General features: G+C 41.8%; 1 protein-coding gene across 1 annotated transcript in view; it reads left to right on the forward strand.

Annotated features, from left to right (window-relative positions):
* Positions 1 to 23,864, forward strand: part of GK5 (glycerol kinase 5) — a 91,264-nt gene extending 67,400 nt beyond the window's left edge. The window contains exons 12-16 of the mRNA XM_013007099.2: positions 9,762 to 9,856; positions 13,331 to 13,434; positions 15,614 to 15,673; positions 16,667 to 16,800; positions 22,452 to 23,864. Coding sequence (XP_012862553.1) covers positions 9,762 to 9,856; positions 13,331 to 13,434; positions 15,614 to 15,673; positions 16,667 to 16,800; positions 22,452 to 22,600 — 542 coding nt within the window. The 3' untranslated portion in view covers positions 22,601 to 23,864. The remainder of the gene's footprint in view (positions 1 to 9,761; positions 9,857 to 13,330; positions 13,435 to 15,613; positions 15,674 to 16,666; positions 16,801 to 22,451) is intronic.
* Positions 23,865 to 24,120: the final 256 nt, after the last annotated feature.

A 24,120-nucleotide genomic window follows, 5' to 3' on the forward strand; every position in this document is an offset into this window, starting at 1 on the left:
TCCACTCAAGTACTCCCTCAATGCAAGAACACTTTGTTCTATTAAATTGGCATTCCATGATGCACACCTTCCCGACACGATCGCTAAAGACAAATGCGTGCATAAGCAAATGTGGTGAAGAAAACTGATGGTGCCCGGCTATCAATTATCAAATTTTAATGAACTAATTGCCCACATTCTGTTAAGGTTAGCAATTCAGTACAGAAAAGATGCTTTCGTTAACCTAGTCCACTGCTGGCTTCTCTGCCATCGTTTTTATCCTTTGGTTCTAATGACATTTTCTCAGTGAAATGATTTATAAATTATAAAATAAAACACTTAATAAAAGTAGAGTGGATAATACTGATTATGCTTAGCCTTCATTTGGGTTTCAGTAATTCCTCTCAGTTATATTGCCCTTGATCATGGCCTGGCAAGCCACCTACACCCGCTGCGCCATTGTTTTTGGATCACTTGTTGTTCCCTTGTCCTTGGATTTGTTAACACCCACTTCCTTTCCCCCCGCCTCCCCTTCTCATATGTCCCACCTGAACCATCAGTCCCATTGTCTCCTCCAGGTTTTTATTCCACCTATCTTATCTAGGTAGACATGCAGATATAATAATATGCACAAAAAACAAGACAGAATAAAACAAAGCAACAAAAGAAAACAAAACAACAACAACAAAAACCAATCTATCTTGACTGATAATTTGGCTGGATAGAGTAGTCTCGGGTTTATGTTATTTTCCTTCAATTTTTGGAAAATGTTACTCCAATCACTCCTCTTCTTCATAGTGTCTGCTGATAGGTTTGAGCATATTATTTGGGAACCTTTATATGTGATTTTTTGTTTTGTTTTTCCCTAGCTGTTCTCATGATTTTCTCCTTTTCCTCCAAGTTGGATAGTTTAACTGTTATGTGCCTTGCTGACTTTTTCTTGGGATTTAGAATAGCTAGTGTTCTCTCAGCCTCCTGAATGGTTTCCTGGTTTACATTCATTCAACTGGGTAAGTTTTCCTCCAATACTTCTCTCACTATTTTTGCAGATGACTTCTTTGTTGTGTCTTCCTCTGGTAATCCAATTATTCTGATGTTGTTCCTCTTTATAGCCTCAGACATAGCTCTTAGTTTTTTTTCAGTTTCTCTGATGATTTTATCAGGTTTTTGTTTGTGTTTGTTAGTCTGCTTGGCTGTCCTCTAGGTCACTGGTGTGGTGCTCTGCCTCCTCCAGTCGGTTGGCAAAGTCCGTGAGTCTGCTGCTAGTTTTTGTTATCTCATCCCTAAATTCTTGTATTTACCTTTGGTGTATGGACTTTATCTCCTCTATCATTTCATCCTTTTTCTATATTGTTTTCCACATATCCTGGATGATTCCAAGCAGCATTCTGAAATTTTCTTTCTGTGGCAGCTCAATGTCTGCTTCTTTTATGCATGATTTTAGGTTAAGGACATCTGCCATTGCCTTTTGTTTGTCCTGTTTTTTGTTGAGGTCATTGAGGCTGGTTGCTGTTTGCATTGCGTCATTTTAAAGGCACCAGTTGCTATTTTCCAGGGAGTCAAAGAGCACTGACTCTCTCTGGGAGACTCATAGGAATGCTTCTTCGAACCTCCTGCAGCGCATTGCACTGGAATTGGCCTACTGCTTTATCCTCCTTTGGCTGTACTCTTTACCTAGTTAACCAGTATTCTGTTATTTGGAGGGCAAGTTGGATGGTCCTCTGAGGGGACACTGGTTGAATTGTTTTGGACCATCAAGGATGGTGCTGCACTAGGTTATCTCACAAGAAGTCGTGATGTTGTGGCCCACGACAACTTGGGCCACCACAAAAGGCACCACAATGGGAGTACCCCAGAAGGTAAGTGGGTGTGTCCACTTTTGTGTAGAGCACCAAGAATGGTAGGCAGAATTTTCCTGGTCAGCTAGATCGCCACAGATGTTGGGCAGAGGTTCCCGCAGCAATGTGGACTGTTGGTGAGTGTTGGCTGAGCTGCCTTAGGCCGTGTAAGGCACTATGGCAGGCAGGAGTAAGTTCCCTCAGTCACATGGACCACAGAGGACATGAATAGCACCCCTAGCCACACAGGTAGCTTTTCCCCAGCCTCAGGTTACGTGGCAGAGGATGGAGCTCTCTCAGCTGAGTGGAGGTCAGGCGTAAATGCCCTAGGTTAAGTGGAGTGGCCTGGAGGTCAGCAGTGGCATATGAGAAAAAAGGGAAGTGAAAAAGAAATAAAGAGGAAAAAAAGAAGAAAAAAAACAGACTGTTGGTGGAAAGAGAAGAGAGCGAAACAAAAGTAACAATATAGCTGAGCCCCAATTCCTGACCTCTGACAGCAGAGCTGGAGAGGTTTAAACCCTGCCATGAGGTGGCAGCAAGCTGTGGGTGTGTTGAGATAAAGCCCTTGGGCTGGCTCCAAATGATCCTGGCTCTGGCCGGACAGTGGCAGGGCTAAGGCCAAACCCTAGCCGGTCTCTACAGTGGTAAGCCAAAAGACTCCAGCTCCTCAAAACCTAGTGGATCTGTGCCTACTTATCTTTATGATGCTCCTCCTGTGACCCAGCAGTGTGGAATTTCCCTCTTAGTAACTCTTCTGCACAGATTTCTGCAGAGTCCTTCTGGTCTGTGTTACTCAGTTGCCATCTTGCCAGAAGTCCCCCAATGAACTTTTCATAGGCCAACCCTTGCTATCTTTGAGGAATGAGCAGGTACATTGTCGTGACAGAAGAAAAACATTCCTTCTTATACAACTTCCCTGGACTTTTTCTCATTATTAAAATTTTAAATTTAAAAAGAAAAAACTTCATAATAAGCCCCATGATCGACCTGTGCACTTACAGGGAATCAATCAAGATAACCCCTTTTACAGGCCCCATCACTTTGTAAACTGACTTCAATGCCTTGGATTTAAGTGGGCCAGCAGAATTCCCTCTTTTTTGATTGGACTTTTTTGTCTGGATTCTATTGCGGAATCCAAGATTCGTCCCAAGATACAGATACAATTTGCTTAAAAAAAACACTGACAGAAAAATAATTCTTTGAGCTAGTTCAGCGGTTCTCAACCTGTGGGTCACAACCCCTTTCAGGGTTAAATGACCCTTTCATAAGGTTCACCCAATTCATGACAATAGCAAAATTACAGTTATGAAGTAGCAATGAAAACAATTTTATGAGGGCAATGAATGTACAAATGCGCTTTACACAATTGATGTATATATGGATTGTGATAAGAGTTGTATGAGCCCCTAATAAAATGATTTTTTAAAAAAAGATTTACCCCCCCAAATATATATGTATATATGTATATCTGATAACCACTGGAGATTTGTGGCATGAGTGTAGATTGCTATTTTCCAGGAATAGCTAAATAGTGGAAAGCAAACTTTGCTTAAAATGGACTAGATAAAAATTGGAATGAGAATGTTCTTTGAAGAAAATTCTATGAGCCCCCAATAAAGTGATCTTTTAAGTAAAAATAAAACAAAAAAGCATAACCAAAAAAAAGGAAAGAAAGAAAATTCACCCTTTTGCAATGCGCTAACATATTTCAAGTACAGATGCTTCCCTAACTTCCCTCTTATTAACTTGTTGTATTAATTTAAATATTCAACAGCCTTCATGTAATAGATATGGAACTGTGGCAGGCTGGATGACCACTCATCCCCACTCCCTGGGAGCAAGGACAAAGGTTTTCCTGCACTGAGTCATTGATTGAACTGTGTGCTGACAAATCCCAACCACTGGTTGGGATTATATAAGTGGAATGAAATAGTACATAAGTATTTTATAAGCTGATTAAGTATGCATATAAAGTATTATTGCTTCAGAAGACTGAATGGAAACAGGAGCCCAAGGAGAAAGTGGGAAGAGTGCGAATACATGGAAGGAATTGTAACTCGTGTCATGAAACAGAATAAGCGTACGTTGTTGAATGGGAAACCTGGCTTGCCTGTAAACTCTCACCCAAACCACAATGCAATGTTTAAGAAAAAAGATCACTGCTTCTTTGGAAATATATTGAATGTTTTATAAAGATTCAAAGATGGTTACTGAAAAGGCATGATTGTCAAAGTTTTGTGAATCCCAGTAGGAAGTAGGGGGCCCTTGTTAAAACTTACCTAACAGCCCAATAGCTTGCCCTGTACCCTCCTATTTTCCCCTTCGCTCTGTCATGTTCCCATTCCCTTCACCCAAGAGCCATTATAGGTATAAGTGTCTTCAATTCTTGCTTGATTTCAAAGAAACGGAAATGGCAATTGTAGCCCACGTTATTGGAGTGGTTTGTAAAAGTGGGTCCATATGAAATCCCAGGTAATAGACCCTGATTGAAAACATGATTGCGGCCTGCAGCAGACCGTGCAGGCCTATCTCCTTACAGCAGATGACCCACAGCCCCTCATCTCAGGGACTGTGATGGAGGGTCAGTCACCAGAACTGTAAGTTCAAATAAAGTCGTAAGGAGCTAGTAAAAAAAAAACCAAAACAGTTTTATGGTTGGGGAGGTCACCACAACATGAGGAACTATATTAAAGGGTTGCGGCACTAGGAAGGTTGAGAACCACTGAGCTAGTTGATCTTCGCATGATACTTCTGACACATCCAGCAAAAGCATGATGAGGCCAAGGTATTCGCTTCTAGTTCAAGTGCAGAACCATGTGAGAACCCAACTTTAAGAGCCCTCATATCAATAGGAATTCTGCAGTCGTCTACCATCAGTTGCTGGACATACCAGTTTCTTCATCTGTTGAGGTTGAAGGGCTTCCCTTTCTTGGCTCATCTTCAAAGTCTTCTCAACCTTGATCCATGCAAAACTTGTATCATGTGGGTCAATATTTTCATCATTGTTGCAAAACTTCATTGATTTGGGCAAATATCCACTTGACTTTTATTTAAAATTTACTATTAACCCTGACCTCCAGGGCACAAAAGTATCTTTTTTGTGTGGGGGAGTGGGGGAATACACATAACAAGACTAAGACAGATGTATTACTGAAAGAACCTGTGTACAGCCATCCATTATCATAAAGACATACTTACACAAATTTTGTTTGGAATAAACCTATGCAAGTATGAGCTGGAACCGTAGTCGCAATACTTTTTTTTTTTAATATTGTGGATTAGGTGGGAGGTTACATTTTAGCGAATTCAGCAACTTACCTAACAGCCCAATAGCTTGCCCTGTACCCTCCTATTTTCCCCTTCGCTCTCTCATGTTACCATTCCCTTCACCCAAGTTAAAACCTATGCACCCTCTAGCCCAGGGGTCCTCAAACTTTTTAAACAGGGGGCCAGTTCACTGTCCCTCAGACCCATTGGAGGGCTGGACTATAGTTTAAAAAAACTGAACAAATTCCTATGCACACAGCACATCCTATTTTGAAGTGAAAAACAAACAGGGCAAAAACACCCAGCAGGCCAGATAAATGTCCTCGGCAGGCAGCATGTGGCCCATGCGCCATAGTTTGAGGACCCCTGCTCTAACCTATTGCTTTTCCTTTCCTCCGGTTCTCTCCCAGCCCTGCGAACCATCAAGGACTGTTTCTTTTAGTGTGATGACCTTATCTTGTTTGTTTTTTTCTTTTAGAACAGTGGTCTCATACAATATTTCTCTCTTGGTAACTGGCGACTTCACTCAGTATAATGTCCTCCAAACCCAAGGGATGTTTCACAGTTCCATCATTCCATAGCCAAACAACAAAAGGGTTTGTTTCAGGCTGTCTTGGTTTTTAGGCCTGTTCATGGGGTTATTGGGAGGCACTGATTCAGCCAATTGCATTGGCAGACCTAACAGCTCTAGCTTCTGGGATACAGTAGTCCACTAGATTTTCAGTGGTTAAGTAATTTATTAATTTATCATTCTAGTTTTAAGTAGGAGAATAATTTGGACCCACAAATTCTAGGATATGACAAAAAGATAAGAGGTATTTGAAAAAGAAGTAGGTATTTAGAGACTTCCAAGAGAAGCACTGTATATGGACCTATAACCGGCTAGTTGGTTATAGTGCCATTTTGGAATCAGCAGATTAAATATACCCAGAAACAAGTCTGATATTTGAGGCACCAAATTATGTGTTGGCCCCTGTCATTCTATAGCTATGTAGAGTGTACTAAAGTTTCTTTACCCATTCTTCCACTGATAAGTATTGAGGTTGTTTCCATCTTTGTGCTGTTGTGAATAGTGCTGCAGTGAACATCTGTCACATCCAGCTGCTTTGTTCCTTATTTCTTCAGGGTATATACCCAGTGAGGGCTTGCTGGGTTTTGTGGTATTTCTATTCCAGTTGTATTCAGATCCACCATAATGTTTTCTACTGTGGCTGTACAGTTTTACAGATCCCTCCGGTAGTGTATGAGGGTTCCAATTCCTCCATACCCGCTGCAGCATTTGATATTGTTTGGGTTTGGGGGTTGTTGTTTTTTTTTGGACGTTGCTGTTAATACTAATGTTAGTATCTCATTGTTTTGGTGTGCATTTCTTGAGTGGCTAGTGATTATGAGCATTTGTTCATAGGTCTAGTGGCCTCTTGAATGCCTTCTTTCAAGAACTCTCTGTTCATGCCCTCTGCCAATTTTTTTACTGTTGAACTGTTGCGGTTTTCTATAGATTTTAGAAACTAGTCCTTTGCCTAGTACATCACAGTTGCAGTGCCTTTGACTTATCATATATACTCGAGTATAAGCCGACCCGAATATCTGCCAAGGCACCTAATTTTACCACAAAAACTGCTGAATGATCGCTGAAGACAAAACAGGAGCATAAGCAAATGTGAAGAAAGCTGATGGTGCCTGACTATCAAAAGATATAGCATCTGGGGTCTTAAAGGCTGGAAGATAAACAAGCAGCCATCTAGCTGAGAAACAACAAAGCCCAAATGGAAGAAGCACACCAGCCTGTGTGATCATGAGGTGTCGACCCAGAGCAAAAAAGCATAATGTTAATGAGGTGGGGAGTGCGGAGTGGAGACCCAAAGACAATCTGTAAGCAATTGGACATCCTCTTACAGAAGGGTCGTGGGGAAAAGACGGGCCAGTCAGGGTGCAATATAGCACCGATGAAACATACAGCTTTCCTCTAGTTCTTTAATGCTTCCTGCCTCCAACTATCATAACCCGAATTCTATCTTACAAATCTGGCTAGACCAGAGCATGCACATGGGTACAGATAAGAGCTGGAAACAGAGGGAATCCAGGATAGATAAACCCCTCCAGACCAGTGTTGAGAGTAGCCATACCAGGAGGATAAGGGGAAGGTGGGGGAAGAAAGATGGAACTGATCACAATGACCTACCTATAACCCCCTCCCAGGGGGATGGACAGCAGACAAAGGGGTAAAGGGAGACGTCGGACAGTGCAAGACATGACAAAAAAAATTATAAATTATCATGGGTTCATGAGGGAGGCAGGGGAAAAAATGAAGTTCTGATACCAAGGGTTCAAGTAGAAAGAAAATGCTCTGAAAACGATGAAGGCAAATATGTACAAATGTGCTTGGCACAATGGATGGATGTATGGATAGTGATAAGAGTTGTGCAAGCCCCCAATAAAATGATTTTTTTAAACAGAAACAAAAAAGAATGAAGTTATCTAAGGAGTAAATCTGAAAAAATAGTGCTGAAGAACTCGGCTCATACTCAAGTATATACGATACCTTCATGGACTTGTATTAATTTTTCATGTTACATTTTGTATTACCCTGTTGACTAGTAAAGTTGACTATTTCTTCTTAGTCAAGAAACATTTCACCAGGCATTTGGATATTCTAGTTTGTAAATGGCTTATTCAAATCTTTGCACATTTTCCTAGATGGGGCATAGTAATTTTTCTTTCTGGATATGAATCTATGTAACTTTTAATTTTATATTTATATCACACTTGACAGTTTCAAAATAGTTTAATATCTTTTTTTTATGTTCACAAAAGTCTGGAGGGGTTGTGTAACACCATTTAAAATACATAAAAATTAAAACGTGTCCATGACTAGAATCAATGCTATAACTTATTTTCTTAAATTATCTGAATTTACATAGGTTTGAAAGGTGATCTCTAGTACAGTAGGTAAAGGACATTTTTCCCATCAGTGGTGCCAGGTCCATGGAATATCATGATGGAAAAAGCAAATATTATCTTGACCCCTGTCTCACACCAGGAAAACTCAATTCCTACTTGTTCTAAATGTGGACTACTACCAAAAAGTTTTTAGAAGAAAATATAGACGAGTATATTGATATTTGGAGTAAGTATTTTGTACACAAAATGCATTAATGATAAAAGAAAATTTGAGCTAATTACAAATTATGTACTTATGTTATTAAAAGACCCTGCTAAGGGAGTTAAAAAGTAGCAGTAATATTAAGTTACATAAGATTCATATCCAAAAAGAAAAATTCCTATGAACCAACTAGAAAAATGAGCAAAGATTTGAAAGAGCACTTTACCAACTAAGATGTCCAAATGCCCAATGAAATGTTCCTTGAATCCTAGAAATATCCACTTTATATTAGTAAGCCACTGGAGATCCCCTTGCAGAGGGGTGTCGGGGAGGAGACGAGCCAGTCAGGGTGCCATGTAGCAACAATGAAAAATACAACTTTCCTCTAGTTCCTAAATGTTTCCTCCCCGCTCCCACTATCATGACATGAATTTGACCTTGCAAGTCTGGCTAGACCAGAGGATGTACACTGGTACAGATAGGAACTGGAAATACAGAGAATCCAGGGCGGATGATCCCTTCAGGACCAGTGGTGTGAGTGGCGATACTGGGAGGGTAAAGGGAGAATGGGTTGGAAAGAGGGAACCGATTATAAGGAACTGTATGTGACCTCCTCCCTGGAGGACGGACAACCGAAAAGTGGGTGAAGGGAGACGTCGGACAGGGCAAGATATGACAAAATAATAATTTATAAATTATCAAGGGCTCATGAGGGAGGTGGGAGCGGGGAGGGAGGGGAAAAATGAGGACCTAATGCCGGGGGCTTAAGTGGAGAGGAAATGTTTTGAGAATGATGAGGGCAATGAATGTACAAGCGCGCTTTACACAATTGATGTATGTATGGATTGTTATAAGAGTTGTATGAGCCCCTAATAAAATGATTTAAAAAATAATAATAAAGAGTCAATCTAGCGAACACTGAAAAAAAAAAGAAATATCCACTTTATAAATGTCAGCATGGAAATTCAAAATCGAGCTGCAATATTACAACAGCACACATTCACACATTCACCAAAGCATAAAAAAAGCAAACCCACTGCCATCAAGTCCGTCCGTTCTTGCTCTTAGTGACCCTATAGGATTAGAACAGAACTGCTCTTTCGGGTTTCCTCCAAGACAGACAGACTCGTTTTTCTGCGTGATCAGCTAATGTGTTTGAGACATCCCAAACTTGGGCCCGTTGTTCCACCATGGTTGCTGCTGAACTTGTTAGAGGGGATAATTTTCCATTTAATTGTCTTGGATTTTATAGGTAGGGTTATTAATAGGTAGATGATGATCCTTTCATCACAAAATTAGGATGGCTCTTTTTTCAGGAAAATTGCATTTTAATGCCAAAGAACATTCATACTTATAAGAAGGCAGTAAGTTTTGCATCCCAGAAAGTCTGTCTGAGAAGATCTTCAGGCTCCTTTGCCCCTTCGTGGGCTCATAAACCTATGCACTGTGAGGATGCATGCGGTGCTCAAACAATATAGTGTAAGTTAAAAGACATTTGCATTATGTTCATTTAAATGTGGCTGCAGGTAAATACCAATCATGTATCATCTTTCTGTTTGGGTTTTTTTTTGCAGATCTTTTCACAGATGCTGATGAGTCTGAAAAAATGGCCAAACATTTGGAAGATGCTGAGGGAGTTTATTTTGTTCCATCTTTTAGTGGATTGCAGGTAAAAAGAAAAGCAACAAAAACATTAGTTGCTACTTTGTCTTGGTAACTCTGTTTTTAACTTCTCACCTCCCATCCCTATTAAAAAAGCTTAAAAGTATATTGTTAGATGCTGCAGATTCAGTTCTGTCAGTTCCTATTCACAGCAACTCGATTGTGCCAGTTACATAATCTCGTGTCAACTTGAGAGTATTGAGTGGAGTCTAGCTTGTCAGTCAGGTTACAGACAGCCTGATGATGCCTCCTTGTGGGCATGCCCTTCTCATGAGGATTCTGGGAACTTTCTCTCTCTCTGCCTTCGGCTTCCTGTTGACAAGGCAAGAGGAGACTTGCTGAGACCTGTCAGAGCACAGTCTCTCTGCTTGACCTTCCTGTTGAAGAGCCACACTCAGAGGGCTGGAGGAGCCACATGGAGACGCATGCCAGGCGTGAGACGCTTCCACTGCCACTGATTCCACAAGACTTTTCACCCACTGGCCTGTGAACTTCCTGTGTTCAGCATCATTGCAAGTTCTGTGTGAGTCTGAAAAGGAATTTATGGACTAGTATCAGACATATGGGCTAATATTGGATTTATGGGCTTGATCAGGACAGCACTGGGCTGTTTCCTCAAAATACAATTGCTCTTTGATATAAAGCTCTCTCTTACACACAAGAGTGACTCTCTGGATTTGTTTCTCTAGTCAACCCAGACTAACACACCTGTGTACAGCAGAACAAAACACTGCCAGATTCTGTACCATCTGCACAATTACATGTCTGAACCCATTGCTGCAGCCGCTGGGTCAATCCATGTCATTGAGGGTCTTCCACTTTTTCACAGACCCTCTACTTTACCGAGCAATGGCTTCCAGGGATTGGTCTCTACTGATAATACATGTAAAGTACATGAGATGAAGTCATACCATCATCACTTCCAAGGATCAATCCATTGTACTTCTTCCAAAACAGATTTGTGTATTCTTTTAGCAGCCCGGAGTATGACGGGGTACCAAAAAACCCTGGATTTGGGGGAGTGAGAGAGTACCAAAAAAATTGCACTGGGTGGGGGGAACCGATTACAAGAATCTATGTGTAGCCTCCTCCCTGGAGGATGGACAGCAGTGAAGTGGGTGGGGGGAGACATTGGACAGTGTAACATATGACAAAATAATAATAATTTATGAATTATGAAGGGTTCGTGGGGGAGGGGGAAAGGAGGGGAAAAATGAGGAGCCGATATTAAGGGCTCAAGTAGATGGCAAATATTTTGAGAATGATGACGGCAACAATTGTGCTTGACACAATGGATGGATGTATGGATTGTGATAAGAATTGTATGAGCCCCCAGTAAAATGATTTTTTTTTTTAATTGCACTGGGTGGACTGGAGCTTTCGTAGTATGCGTTTTTCCTGCTAGGTGAGCATCAAGCAAGGCACTCTGAGTTAGTGCACCCAGTGTTGTAGCTGGGAGGGTTCTCTCTGGTCACAGTGAATTTTATTATAAAAGCAGGTTCACTCAAGCCTGTTTTTTGTGATGGCCGATTTAAGAGAACAACATGCGGCTGTGAAATTTTATTTCCTACTTGGGAAAAATGCCGCAGAAACTGTTGTGATGTTGACTACAGCTTACAAGGACAGTGCTATGGGAAAAACTCAAGTGTCTGAGTGGTTTTCTTGTTTTGAAAAAAGGTGAAATTTTGACTGATGACAAACCTTATTCTGGAAGTGTATCAACTTCCCAAAGGGATAAAATTGTCGACTTGTAGTAGATTTGGAGTTCAGTCCACCAGGTCTGAAAAGATTGTGTCAGGCTGTTGAAGGCTCATTCTCGTCCTAGCTTCAACTTCTCACAGCATCTGCTGGGGAGGGAGCAGTGGACAAGCTTTGAGGAGCCGGGGTGGTACCACACGCATCATCAAAAAGGACATTTCAAGTACAGTGCTGTCGTTGATAGGATGATATCTATACACCCATAAGGAACACCAATTAATGTAACTATTCAAATTCATGCACCAACTGCTAATGCCAAACATTTTTAAAAATGATGACTAATCAAATTCTGCAGTCTGAAATTGATCAAACATAGTCAAGCTACACTTGATATTTACTGTCTATACTCGAATATAAGCCGACCTGAATATCAGCTGAGGCACCTAATTTTACCCAAAAAACTACATAAAAACATCCTGAAAAACTCGGCTTATACTTGAGTACATATGGTACTGATGATTGGAATGAAAAGTTGAAAATAATGAAGGATAATTAAGTGGAAAGTGTGGCCTTAATGACAGAAATAACACCAGAAATTGTATGCTCGAATTTACATGCAAGAACTGATCCATTGCAAATGCCATTTCTCAACACACAAAAAGCACATTGATTATAGACTTCACTAGATTATCAAGGACTGAGGTATTGAAGTAAGAAGTGCCATATGATCAAGGACAGATGGTGCTGAAGGAAGTTGTCGACGATACATTGAAGGCATTATTCCAACACAAGCTCCAGGAAGTGTTTCAACAAGTTAATGAAGCACTGGAAGCGCTCACTCATGGATGCCAAGTAATTTGGAAGACAGCTACCTGACCAACCTACTAAAAGAAATCCACATTTGCGCCCATTCCTAAGAAAGGAGACCCATCAGAGTGTGGAAATTATCAGACAATATCATTAATATCACATGCAAGTAAAATTTTGCTGCAAATCATTCAACAATGGTTTGCAGCAGCACATCAACAGGGAGCAGCCAGAAATTCAAGCCATTGCTGATGTCAGATGGATCTAGACTGAAAGCAGAGACTACTAGAGAGATGTTTACCTCTCTCTACTTTTATTGCATTCAGCCTGATTTTAGTGAAGGCGTATCATCTTTTCCTAATATTTAATTTAGTGTAATCTTTGGACTATAACTTATTATTGCACTATTAAAGTATACATTATTTTCTTCAGAATGGTTATGGATGGTGAGATTTTGTCTCACATACTTTGGACATGTCATCAGGAGGGGCCACTCCCTGGAGATGCACATCATGCTTGGTAAACGAGAAAGTCAGCAAAACAGAAGTAGACCCTTTATGAGAGTGATGGGCAGTGACTATGAACAGGAGCTCAAATCTAACTCTTACAAGAATGGCACCGGCCTGGGCAGTTTTGTGTTCTTGTGTGCATAGTTATCCTGTCAGTCAGGGCTGACCTGATGGCACCTTAATAATAGCAGCAACATCTATTTAATAGCAACATATTTCTTGATATGAGCTAATATAGAAGATGCTGCTAACTTCAACATTTTTGACTCAACTTTGTATAAAACTTGTTAAAAATGTTTCCTAATATTTAACTTAGTATAAGCTTTGGGCTATAATTTATTGTTACATTATTTAAGGATACATTATTTTCTTCTGAATGGTTATGTTTTTATCATGCAATATTTCTTCAAGAATATATATATATATAATTTAGAACAATAAGACTACATTCTTATCTTTTACTTTAGGCTCCAGTGAATGACCCCTGTGCGTGTGCCTCTTTTATGGGTTTGAAGCCTTCCACCAGTAAATACCATCTCGTCCGAGCAATACTGGAGTCATTAGCTTTCAGGTACCAAAACTTGCCCTAAACTGCCCATCTCCCATAAAGTAGTACCATTTTCTTTCATTGATTTGCTACTACATTTGAAATGTCTTTTTTATCTGAGGGTTTATTTCCTGTTAATTCACACTATATATGATGCACTCTTCTTACAGAATTTTTTTCATATTAATAGTACAACTATCTGGGAAAAAAATACTTTTTTAAACTTTCAATTGTGAATTAGGTGGTGCTTCAGAGCAGATCATCAGTTTTACATTCAATAATTCATACACATTTTATTTCCACTCATCTGTTGCAGCCCCCTCCTGTACCATCACTTGCCCCCCTTCCTCCCTGTCTCTTGTTTCCATCCCTCCTTCTCTCCTCCTGACCATCTGTATCTTGTCCTTGGAGAAATGCTGCCTTTTCCATCTAAAAGGGGAGATGTTCTACCACAGACATGAGTTCAGTTCCAGACTTAAAGGGTGACTAAGGACCCCAGTCTTAGGAACCTCACTAGTGCCTATCTGACTCATAGTCTGGTCTTTTTCATGACTTGGGGTTGGCCCACAGCTTTCTCTTACTCTGTCCAGGATCTTCCAATGTGACCCTTTTCAGAGAAGTTGGTGGTTTTAACCAGACCCCTTCTAGGCCAATACTGCTGTGTATATAGTGCTGCATTGTGGTGATCTCTGAGGAGATGCTTGACTGGACATGAAGGTGGGAGATGGAGAGAGGGAGTATACCCAGGAACGTGTGTATATAGGTTTAACAGAGGATGTTTGTATACATGCATTTACCTTTGGTGCAAACGTATCTGACTGTGGTGGCATGTTCACAAAGACCACATTCTCCTTTGGTGAGACATGACTGGGGTGATGAGCAGCCATGGAAGGTGCAACTATTGGTCGCTCTCTGACTGGAGGAAAGAAAAACAATGAAAATCAAAAGACTTGTGGCAGCATTTAGCCCAATGGATTAATAGACCACACAACGGTCTGCAACCCTGAGACCAAAAGAAAAAAAATGATGTTGTAAAAAATTAAAAGATCATTTTATTGGGGGCTTTTACAACTCTTAGAACAATCCCTACATCCATTGTATCAAGCAAATTTGTACATATGTTGCCATCATTCTTTTCTAGACATTTACTTTCTATTGAACCCTTGATATCAGCTCTTTTCCCCCTCTCCCCCTCCACCCTTGTGACCCCTTGATAAATTATAAATTATTATTATTTTCATATCTTACACTGACTGCTGTCTCCCTCCCACCATGGTTTCTGTTATTTGACCCCCTGGAGAAGCGGGGTTGTGGTCATGTTCGATCATTGCAATCGGTTCCCCCTTCCTCCCATAAGAATAATTTTTAAAATATCTTTTTTATAAGAAAAATAGATTTGGATTTCCAAAGGTTTAAGCATATTGTTTCATTCAGAAGAATTCAAGCTAATAATATTGAATTAATACAATTTTATGTGTTTATTTCCCTGTGACCATTTTGTTAGGAAACAAGTATAGATGATTAAAATTAAGAATGCAACTGCCATGAAAATGGCATGCTTGTAATGTTTAAAATAAAATTGTCTATGATTACAAAATGATTATTTTTATCCTATTGCATTCTGCCTGATGTTCGTTATGGCATGTTATCTCAATAGCTATCTAGCAAAGAGCCCGGGAGGCGGAAAGTGGTTACTCGTTGGGCTACCAACTGCAAAGTCGGCAGTTTGAAACCACCAGCTGCTCCTTGAAAGAAAGCTGAGGCTTTCTGCTCCCATCGAGCCTGGTGGTCTTGGAAACCCAGGGCAGCTCTGCCCTGCCTTACAGGGTCACGGGGAGTTGGCATCGACTCAGTGCCAGGGAGTGTTTGAGTCTTCATTCGATGGAGTATTGCTCTAAATCTCACTGATAAGAACAGAAATAGATTAAATGTCTCACTGCTCTTGAGTTGATTCTGACTCACAGCGAAAAATGAGGGTCTTTTTCCTTAAGGCAAAATGGACAGGCTCTGAGCATTTTGCTTAGTTGACATCTGTTCAGCAGCTTCCAGCTAGCATAACTGGAACATAACATTTCTTTGATAACCTCTTTTGCAAATTTTATAAATGTCATGTAAGTAACAGTACACTTTTTTAGATTTGTATAAAAGATAGTTTTATTGTGGGATGAATTCATTCTAAAGCATTTTCTTGTTTTTCAACTAGAAATAAGCAACTGTATGACATGCTGCAGAAAGAGATCCACATTCCCATAACAAGAGTCCGGTTTGTGTCTGTTATTTCATGCTTTCTGTCCCCGGGTGGTGCACAGTGAATGCATTCAGAGACTAACTGAAAAGTCGACACAGAGGTGCCTTGGAAGAAAGGCCTGGTGGATTATTTCTGAAAATGTGACCCCACAAACCCTAGAGAGCAAAGGTTTACTCTGAGCCCCATGGGGTCAGCAGTAGGACGGCTGGTTACACTGTGTTTCCAGTAAATGGAATTAGAAGTTAGACTTGACATTTCTGAGGGTTCTCATAAAGTCATTTCGGGTTAATTATTGTGACAGGGACATGGTTTTTAAGGTTTATTCCCTGAAGCCACTAGAAATGCCATCCTTGAAGGAATAGACACTTTTTAGTGAAGAAAAGCAACAGAGCTTGAGTCAGGTCTGTCCCACAGCCCAGCCCCTACTTGCTGGTGAGGCGGGTGAGTTGGTGCAGACCACGTGGTCCGGGGCATGACCCAGGGCATGGCCCGAGGGGCATTCAGTAAGTGCCAGCTGTTGTGAGCATTGTGCCATTGCAATTATTCATGATTTCGAAGAGAATTTACACGTCACTTCTTGGCAACCAAATTCTTGTTCATAGGAATTTGGAGAGAAAAGAAAGGCTCATATCAGATTTGTGGAATTTGGGAGGACCTTGCCACAATGCAGATCTTATAATATCTCCTTTTTAGACAGGTGGCTTTCCTTGTGTTTGGGGATCATCAACTTTCTGACTACTTTGCCTAAATGTTACTTTTTATTGTATTGGGTTTAGTTTGAAGTAGCTGCAGAACAAACAGGGCAGATGGGTAATTGTGGGGCAGAATAAAGGAAAAAGTTTCAAAATTGCCCAGCAAGGACCCCTATCATCAAGTCCATGCTAAGTGATGTGATTTTTGGAATTAGAATGTTAAACTTGTAAAATGAGATTGAGACTTTAGGCAACACCTGTGGCCCAATTGCAAAGACTGACTGGTGCTGTGCTCCCTTCGCTGTGCTCCCCACAGGGCAGATGGTGGAGTCTGCAGGAACAACTTTATCATGCAGATGACCTCAGACCTGATCAACGAGAACATAGACAGGCCTGTACAGGTCGACATGTCCTGCTGGGGTGCAGCTTCTCTGGCTGGCCTTGCTCTTGGTATGTGTGGATTTCCTAAGAACAAGCTTCCCTGTAAACTACTTCTTAAATGCATCATTTCTCTTCCCAAGTCCCCAAATTATAGAGAGGGTCTGGAAAGTATTGGTGCAACAACTGGTGCTTGTGTCGTCGTTCTTAATCTGCACCGCTGGTTGTTGCTGATGTCCGTTGCCTTTAAGACCGCCCGACTCACAGTGACGCCCCACGCAGCAGGACAAAACCTTGCCCAGGCTCCGCCATCTTCACGATGGCTGGCCCCAGGAGTCCATTGCTCAGCGGCTGTGTCTGGTGAGTGCCTGTCAAGTAGGGGCTCGTCTTCCAGCACGACATGGAATTGGGTTCTGCTGTGATCCTCAGAATCCTCACTGACTAATTTTCCAAAGTGGATTGTCAGACTTTTTCCCCCCGAGTCAGCCCTAATCTCTCAGTTCCATTGAAACCAGTCAATATAGGCCTCTCACTGCCAGCCTGCCATTGAATCAATGCTGACTCACAGTGGCCCAATGTGGCATTCTGAGACTGTAGCTATTTCTGGGAATAGAAAGCCCACTCTTCTCCTGAGAAGCTGCTGATGGTTTTGAACTGCCAACCAAGTGGATCGCAGCCCAACACGTCACCAGGGCTCCTATTGTTCACCAAAACCCCTGTGACTTGCTGGTGGGTATGGTTGACTCTCTTCCATCCTCAACTTTACTCTTTCCGTCAGAGGAAACATGAGGCAAGGAAATTTAACTTTCAGCCACTTAGGTCTCTGGCAAAGGAGCTCCTAGGTAAACTTTCTGAGTAAGTGTGCTTGTCTTTGTCAGTAGGCACCATTCTACTCTCTCTTTTCTCAGATACTTGTGAGCACCTTTTACATGATAGTGACTGCTAGGAAGAAGTTAAGACGTAGTCCTTGTCATCTGGTGGAAACAGATGAATCAACTGATTGTTCAACCTGCTGTGCCAAACCCAACCATCCTAGTAAGCAAATGGCGCAGGCTCCCCCAGGAAGGGTGTAGTCCAGCCAGGAAGGGCTGCTAGACAGCCGGGTGAGGAGAGCAGACGCGGTGCTCCTGTAGAAAAGCTGCTCATGCTGCGATACGGGCCCTTCAAAAGATGCCCAGGATGATGATAAGGATGCCCAAGGGAACCGAGATACATGGAAGTCCAGCTGGGGTGGAGTTTTTTTTAATTAATCATTTTGTTGGGGGACTCTTACAGATCTTATGACAATCCATCATTCAGTTTTATTAAGCACACTTGTACATATGTTGCCATCAGCATTTCCAAAACATTTTCTTTCTACTCGAGCTCTGGGTATCAGCTCCTCTTTTTGCCCCTCCCTCCCCCATCCTTCCACCCTTGTGAATCCTTGATCAATTATATATTATTGTTGTTATTTCATGTCTTACACTGTCCATTTGTGGTGGATTTTTTTATAAAGAGGACTCTGGACTTGGTCCTGAAGGCAATGGAGAGCCACTGGAGAATTTTAAACAGGGAGCAACATGGACAGATCATCACGGAACAGAACACTTCGACAGTTATAGAAGGATTAGTGGGCAGGGGGACTGAATGGAGGTGGGAGGCCAATTAGAATACACCCTAGGGAACAGGATGATTCCTTGAGACACGGGTTATATTTTAATGTTTTCCTTTATGTAGGAGTGTAATGCCTGGGACAAAAATATATATGTATATATTTCACAGTTAAAAGTTTAAAGCTATTAGTAAAATATATTAAAGGTACATATTCAAAAAGTATGGATCTGGGTAAGTTTAATTTAAATGTTATTCTATTTAAAATGTGGTAATGAAGAATAAAAGTAAGACCATCATTTTTATGTATTCACTGTTTAATGTTTGATTAGCAAGTTGAAAAAATCAGTTTCCTTTAAATAATCAGTCCCGCTGCGGACCTGACTCCTGAAGTCATGTTGGAGGCACGCCTACCAGCCTTGGCAATAACCCTGTGAATTGACCAGGCTCATCACTCTGGCGTGGGGGGTGGGGGTGGATTTCCTTCTACCAAGGATGGTGATGCACAAGACACAAGGAAGACAGTGAACAAGTCCCACACATTGTAGAAAGGCAATAGATATCTGCGTAGAGCAAGCAGTTGGCACTGGACAACAAATCTAATAAGCAACATCATGAGAAGCTGAGGGAATACTGAACTTGTCTAGGATTTTGTTTTACTTGGATCCACAATAAATGTCCACAGGAGTAGCAGTCAAAAAACGGGATGATGCATTACCTTGGACAAGCTTGCTACAAAAGACCTCTTTAGAATCTTACAAAACTTTGAGGATTGAGGTGCCCCTGACCCAAGCCATGATCATTTGAGTCTCTTCATATACCAGTGAAAGCTGGATGGTGAAAGAAGAACGGAAGCATGGCAATGGTGGTGTTGGCAAAGAATATTGACTACCCCGTAAAGGTCAGGCGAACCAACAGAAAAATGGTCCAGAGGAACTGTGAGTATAACGAGAAAGCCCCTTAGACTCAAGGATGGAGAGACTTGCTCTAGCTTCAGTTGCACGTTATCAGGAAGGACCGGTTCCTGGAGCAGGGCAGCATGCTTGGTCAGTGAAAACGAGGAAGACCCTCAACGAGACGGATGGACACAGTGCTGCGACAACAGGCGCCAGCAGAGCAGTGATGGTGAGGATGGCGCAGGCCAGGCAGCATTTTCTCTCCGTTGTGTGTGGGCTCACTACACGTCAGAACCACGCCTACCGACGCCATGACCAGCAACAACGTGCAACGCTTCGGAGACCAGTGGAACTGCTCTGCCTGGTGGCTGTACCAGCTTACATTCCCATCAGCAGTGGGTGACAATTCCAACCAGGCTGTTTCCTGCCTTGGATGTCCTTTCTCCTCGGCCTTCCAACCTCCAACTCCACGCAGTGAAGTCATCGATAGGGCTCTTCTGGCCGTGGGTTTTGTCATGCCCACCAAATGATTCCGTTGCAGCCATACACACAGTGGATGGAACTCAACACGGGGATTGGTCAGTTTAGCCATCTGGCTGGGTTTTAAATGAGCCCTCTCAGAAACAGGAATGGGGACCCCAACTCCATCAAGAGAAAAACACAGGAGTGGAGCATGTCATTTGGACCCTGAGATACCTGTGCACTGAGTCTCTTTGAACCAGGAGACAAGAAGATATGACAGTAGAAACAACCAAGAGTACAAGACTGCAGCGGGCTCTGGCCCACAACGTGAGAATGCTTAGTCTCTTCAGGAAGAAGGCTAGCTTGTGCCTTCAGGCACTTAAGAAGGGGAGAGAGGTTTGCTGACTGATGGAGATAGAACTGAGCGCCTTTGGTCTGAGGCTTACGGTGGAGTGGACTGTCATTGGGGGTACTCATCAAAAGAGCTGAAAGAACTTTGCCACATTGCCAGAGCAAGGAGAGGCCGAAGACCAGGGACGCATGCCTGGGGGAATGCCTGAGAGGGTTGTCCTTACCTCCTAACTGTATCCGGAGCATTTCGGAATGCTAACCTGTTAACTTCCCTAATAAAGCCCACAGTCAGTAAAAAAATAAATCAGTCCCATTTGCAAATGTAGTTGATTATATTTCTTTGCATATTTCACTCAACTCCCATAGAACAACTCGAGAATCATAAGGGAAGCCTTCCATTCAATAACTTCTCCCATTCTTAAAACAATACTTGTAAATTAAATAAATTAGACAGGATAAATCAAGTTGGCATAAGCACTCTAATATTGCTTATACAAGCAAGCAAACAAACAAAAAACATCATATCTCTTGATTCATATAGACCCAGAGGTCTATATTTTCTTACAGAGTAGAAAATTGATATTTTCTTGATTGGATTTATCAAACTGTAGAGCACTAATGAAAACTATTTTTATTTTGTATGTGAATTGAGTGAAGTTTTATAGAGTCAATTGGTTTCTCATTCAATATGTCAGACACCTTTTCTTTTGTGTCACGGATGGCGGGCAGTCCCAATGCAGTCGCAGGAAGGTGAGTCAGTGAGGTGAGCCTGAAGGGCGACTAAGGGCCATCGCCCCAAGTCCACCAATCTCTCACCAGAAATCAACTCAGTGTCTTTTCTGATTTTGAGTTTCCCCCTATTGCTTTTCTCCTCTGCCCAGGCCCTTGCTGTGCTCCCTTTCAGAGGGGTCGGAGCAGCTGCCGGGCACCGTCTATTGTTCTGGTGTCAGGGTCATGGGACCCTCACGTGGTCCACGGGTCCTTTGCCCTGAGTATTGCCCTGATTCTTTGCTTTTCTTGGTTCTTGTTTATTCTGGATGAGGAGGGATCAATAATTTCACTGGAGCAGTTTTGCCACTCACAGCCTTGGACGACCCCGGTCACTGCTCAACACAGTAGGCTGGAGAACATTTTCTTCATGAACTGTGTTGTGCCACTTGACTTGATATCCCCTAAGACTATGGTCCAAAGCCCAAGGTTTTTAGTCTTTTTAAAGAACAACTGGATTATCTTGAAATGTCCGTACTCTAAAATGCTGACCTTGTAAATCATTGGGGTTTTTTCGTGTGACTTGACAAAAAAATTAGAAAAACATAATATTATTTATCAGCTCATTTTTTGTTAAGGACAAGGAGCGCTTGTAGACCATATTAAGTCATCTATGTAGATAAAATGAAGCCAGTTTATTAACAAGACACCTATATCATTTCACCTTTTAAATAATAATTATAAATGTGTTCTCATGTTGCTCCCATTATAAATCACATGATTCTCTTACAAAGTGTTTTCTGCTACAACTACAGTGTCATTTTGAACTGGCATTGACATATTGTTGTTATGCTTTGGGGGCCACTAGATTTCGGCTCTGGGTGTCTCTGTGTGACAGAGTAGAACTGCCCCCAGAGGGCTTTTTGGGCTGAAATCATAGTAAGAGCAGACTGACAGGCCTTTCTTCCACAGAATTGCCAGGTGGATCTGAACCAGCAAATCTTCCTGTTTGCTGCTAAGTGCCTAACAGACCTGTCCTTTAGAATTTAAATCAAGTCGTGTGAAATGCTGTTGTTTGAAAAGAAAACTCAGACTGATTTCCAACTTTAGATCTTATGCCTAGCCATCACTGACCTCAAGCTGTAGTGACACCCCCCCCCCCACAAAGAAGAAGCTTATTTTTCATTTATTCTAATTGGATAGCCCTGGTGGGGTAGTGGGTTACATGTTGGGCTAACCACTGGTCAGCAGTTCAAAACCACCAGCTGCTTCATGGGAGAAAGATGAACCTTTCTACCGTCACAAAGATTAAAGGTCCCAGACACCCACAGGGGTAGTTCTATTGTCCTGGAGGGTCACTAGGAGTCAGAATCAACTCCACAGCTGTGAGTTTGGGTTGGTACTTAAAAGCGGTATTTTACTTGAATGGTAAATCCTTAACTTAAATGAGGGGGTGTCTGGCTGCTCTCAAAGTGACCCGGTACCTGCCACATAGGAGGAAGCCTGAGAGTTAAGACCCAAAGATCGGTAATCCTGCTCTATTTATTCCCAGAATAGTCAAGTTTACAAAATTCAAAAGCAACAACATAGTTTGGATTATGCTTTTAAAAGATAGTTGTTCAGTGTTGCTCCAGCACACGTAGAGTGGATGATCTGGATAGACCCATTACTACCTTAAAAGGAGAGAATCATTTTATTTTTCTTAATCTGTAGGGCTTTGGACAGACAAGGAGGAACTGAAGAGACTGAGGGAAAGCGAGATGGTTTTCAAGCCACAGAAGAAGTGGCAGGAGTACGAGATGAGCATGGAAAACTGGGGGAAAGCCGTGAAGCGCTCCATGAATTGGTATACCGGGACCTGACACTGAACGCAGCTGCGGCCGCACCGGCGGCGTGCTCACAGTCTGCACAGAAGAGACCGAGCTCCTGAAACACCAACACTACAAGGACCACGTGGAGATCAGTTAGCACAACCTGAAGGAAAAGCACTGCTCTTTTGAAAAGCAAATAAACGAACAGAAACTTATTTTTAAACCCCAAACCTTAGGAAGACTGCTCTGGCACCAGTACCTCGAGACTTCTGTGTCTTCTGTTTTGTAGCAAATTCCAAAAGCCATCCTATTGGGGGAGTTATGTATCCTCCTTTTTTTCCTTTTCCTTTTTAAAATCGTTTTATTGGGGACGCCTCCTCCTTTTTTTCATACTTGGGTTGACAGTGCATCGGAACATTGTTGTTGAGCATTTGTGCTAATAGTTCTGGATCAAGTATCTTTCACACTTTGTTCCAGAATTATATGGAATTCACTCTCTTGAATGAAGTGGGCTATTCGAAGTCTATGCCCTTAAAAGCAAAGTATAACTGGAGAAATGTAGACGTCTGAGACATTCGTATTGATGTTGAAAGCCATAATGGTTCAACATCCAAATAGGAGCCCAATCCATCTCTCACAGATAAGCTCATTTGTTTGAGCTTCACGACACTGCCTTAATCCTTCCTTATTCAACTAAAATCTAAGCATTCTTCTTTTAAATAATAATTTTAGTTCATGAATCAAAAAAGGTTTCTGATTCTGTTTTTGAGCTTGTCATTGCGATTTGAGCCTAAGTTTACAGAGGAAATCGGTCTGCCACTCAGCAGCTCACCCCATTTGTAACCACGTCCGTCCTGCTTGCTTCTGGTGATTCCTGCTCCCAATTCTCTTCCTTTCCTATCCACCACTGCCGTTTGAGCTTCATCCCTGGGCAGGTGATGCGGCTGGTTGTTCTAAGGAGTGCCTACCCCGCTGGAATTTTTGTTGACCCAATGGGTCTGTCTGTTGTTTGGCTGAAGGCTAAGCCAGCAGAGGTGGAGGTTGGAGGATTCTTAAGGAACAAAAGATACCATGTGTTCTGTGTTTAAATTGTATTTATTTCAAAAAACGTCTTGCTAAAGTGTACTAAGTATAATAACCTCACTGTTCCCTTTTTTACAGAATGTTGATAATTCATAAAATGTGTCTTCTATTTTTTATTCATTGAGATGGTGACATAAATGTCTTTGATTTTGATTAAGGGTCTAATTGACAAAGCTGAATTTGAAGACAGTGCCCACATTGAATAGTAGCTTAAAGCTTTCCTTTAAGGCTGTATTTTACTTGTCCTTGTCTCTTTCTGATGTTTGTCCGTTCTACTCACCCCTCTGAGACCTGAGCAATTGCCACGTGTCTCAGATGATGGGAGTGTAGGACGCTGGTGATGTCTTCTGGCTGCTGAACCCGAGATCCATGGAGAGGAGTACACACAGCTCCACATTCTCAGTGTTCTTGGTTGAAAGAGTGTGAAAGGGTCGGTACCATTTGTGAGTAGCTTCTGGTTGGATGTGAAGTGTACTGCCTTTTAGATG

This window comes from Echinops telfairi, unplaced genomic scaffold (assembly GCF_000313985.2).
Source record: "Echinops telfairi isolate 266 unplaced genomic scaffold, ASM31398v2 ScPeMD7_16;HRSCAF=60, whole genome shotgun sequence".
NCBI classification, from domain to species: domain Eukaryota; kingdom Metazoa; phylum Chordata; class Mammalia; order Afrosoricida; family Tenrecidae; genus Echinops; species Echinops telfairi.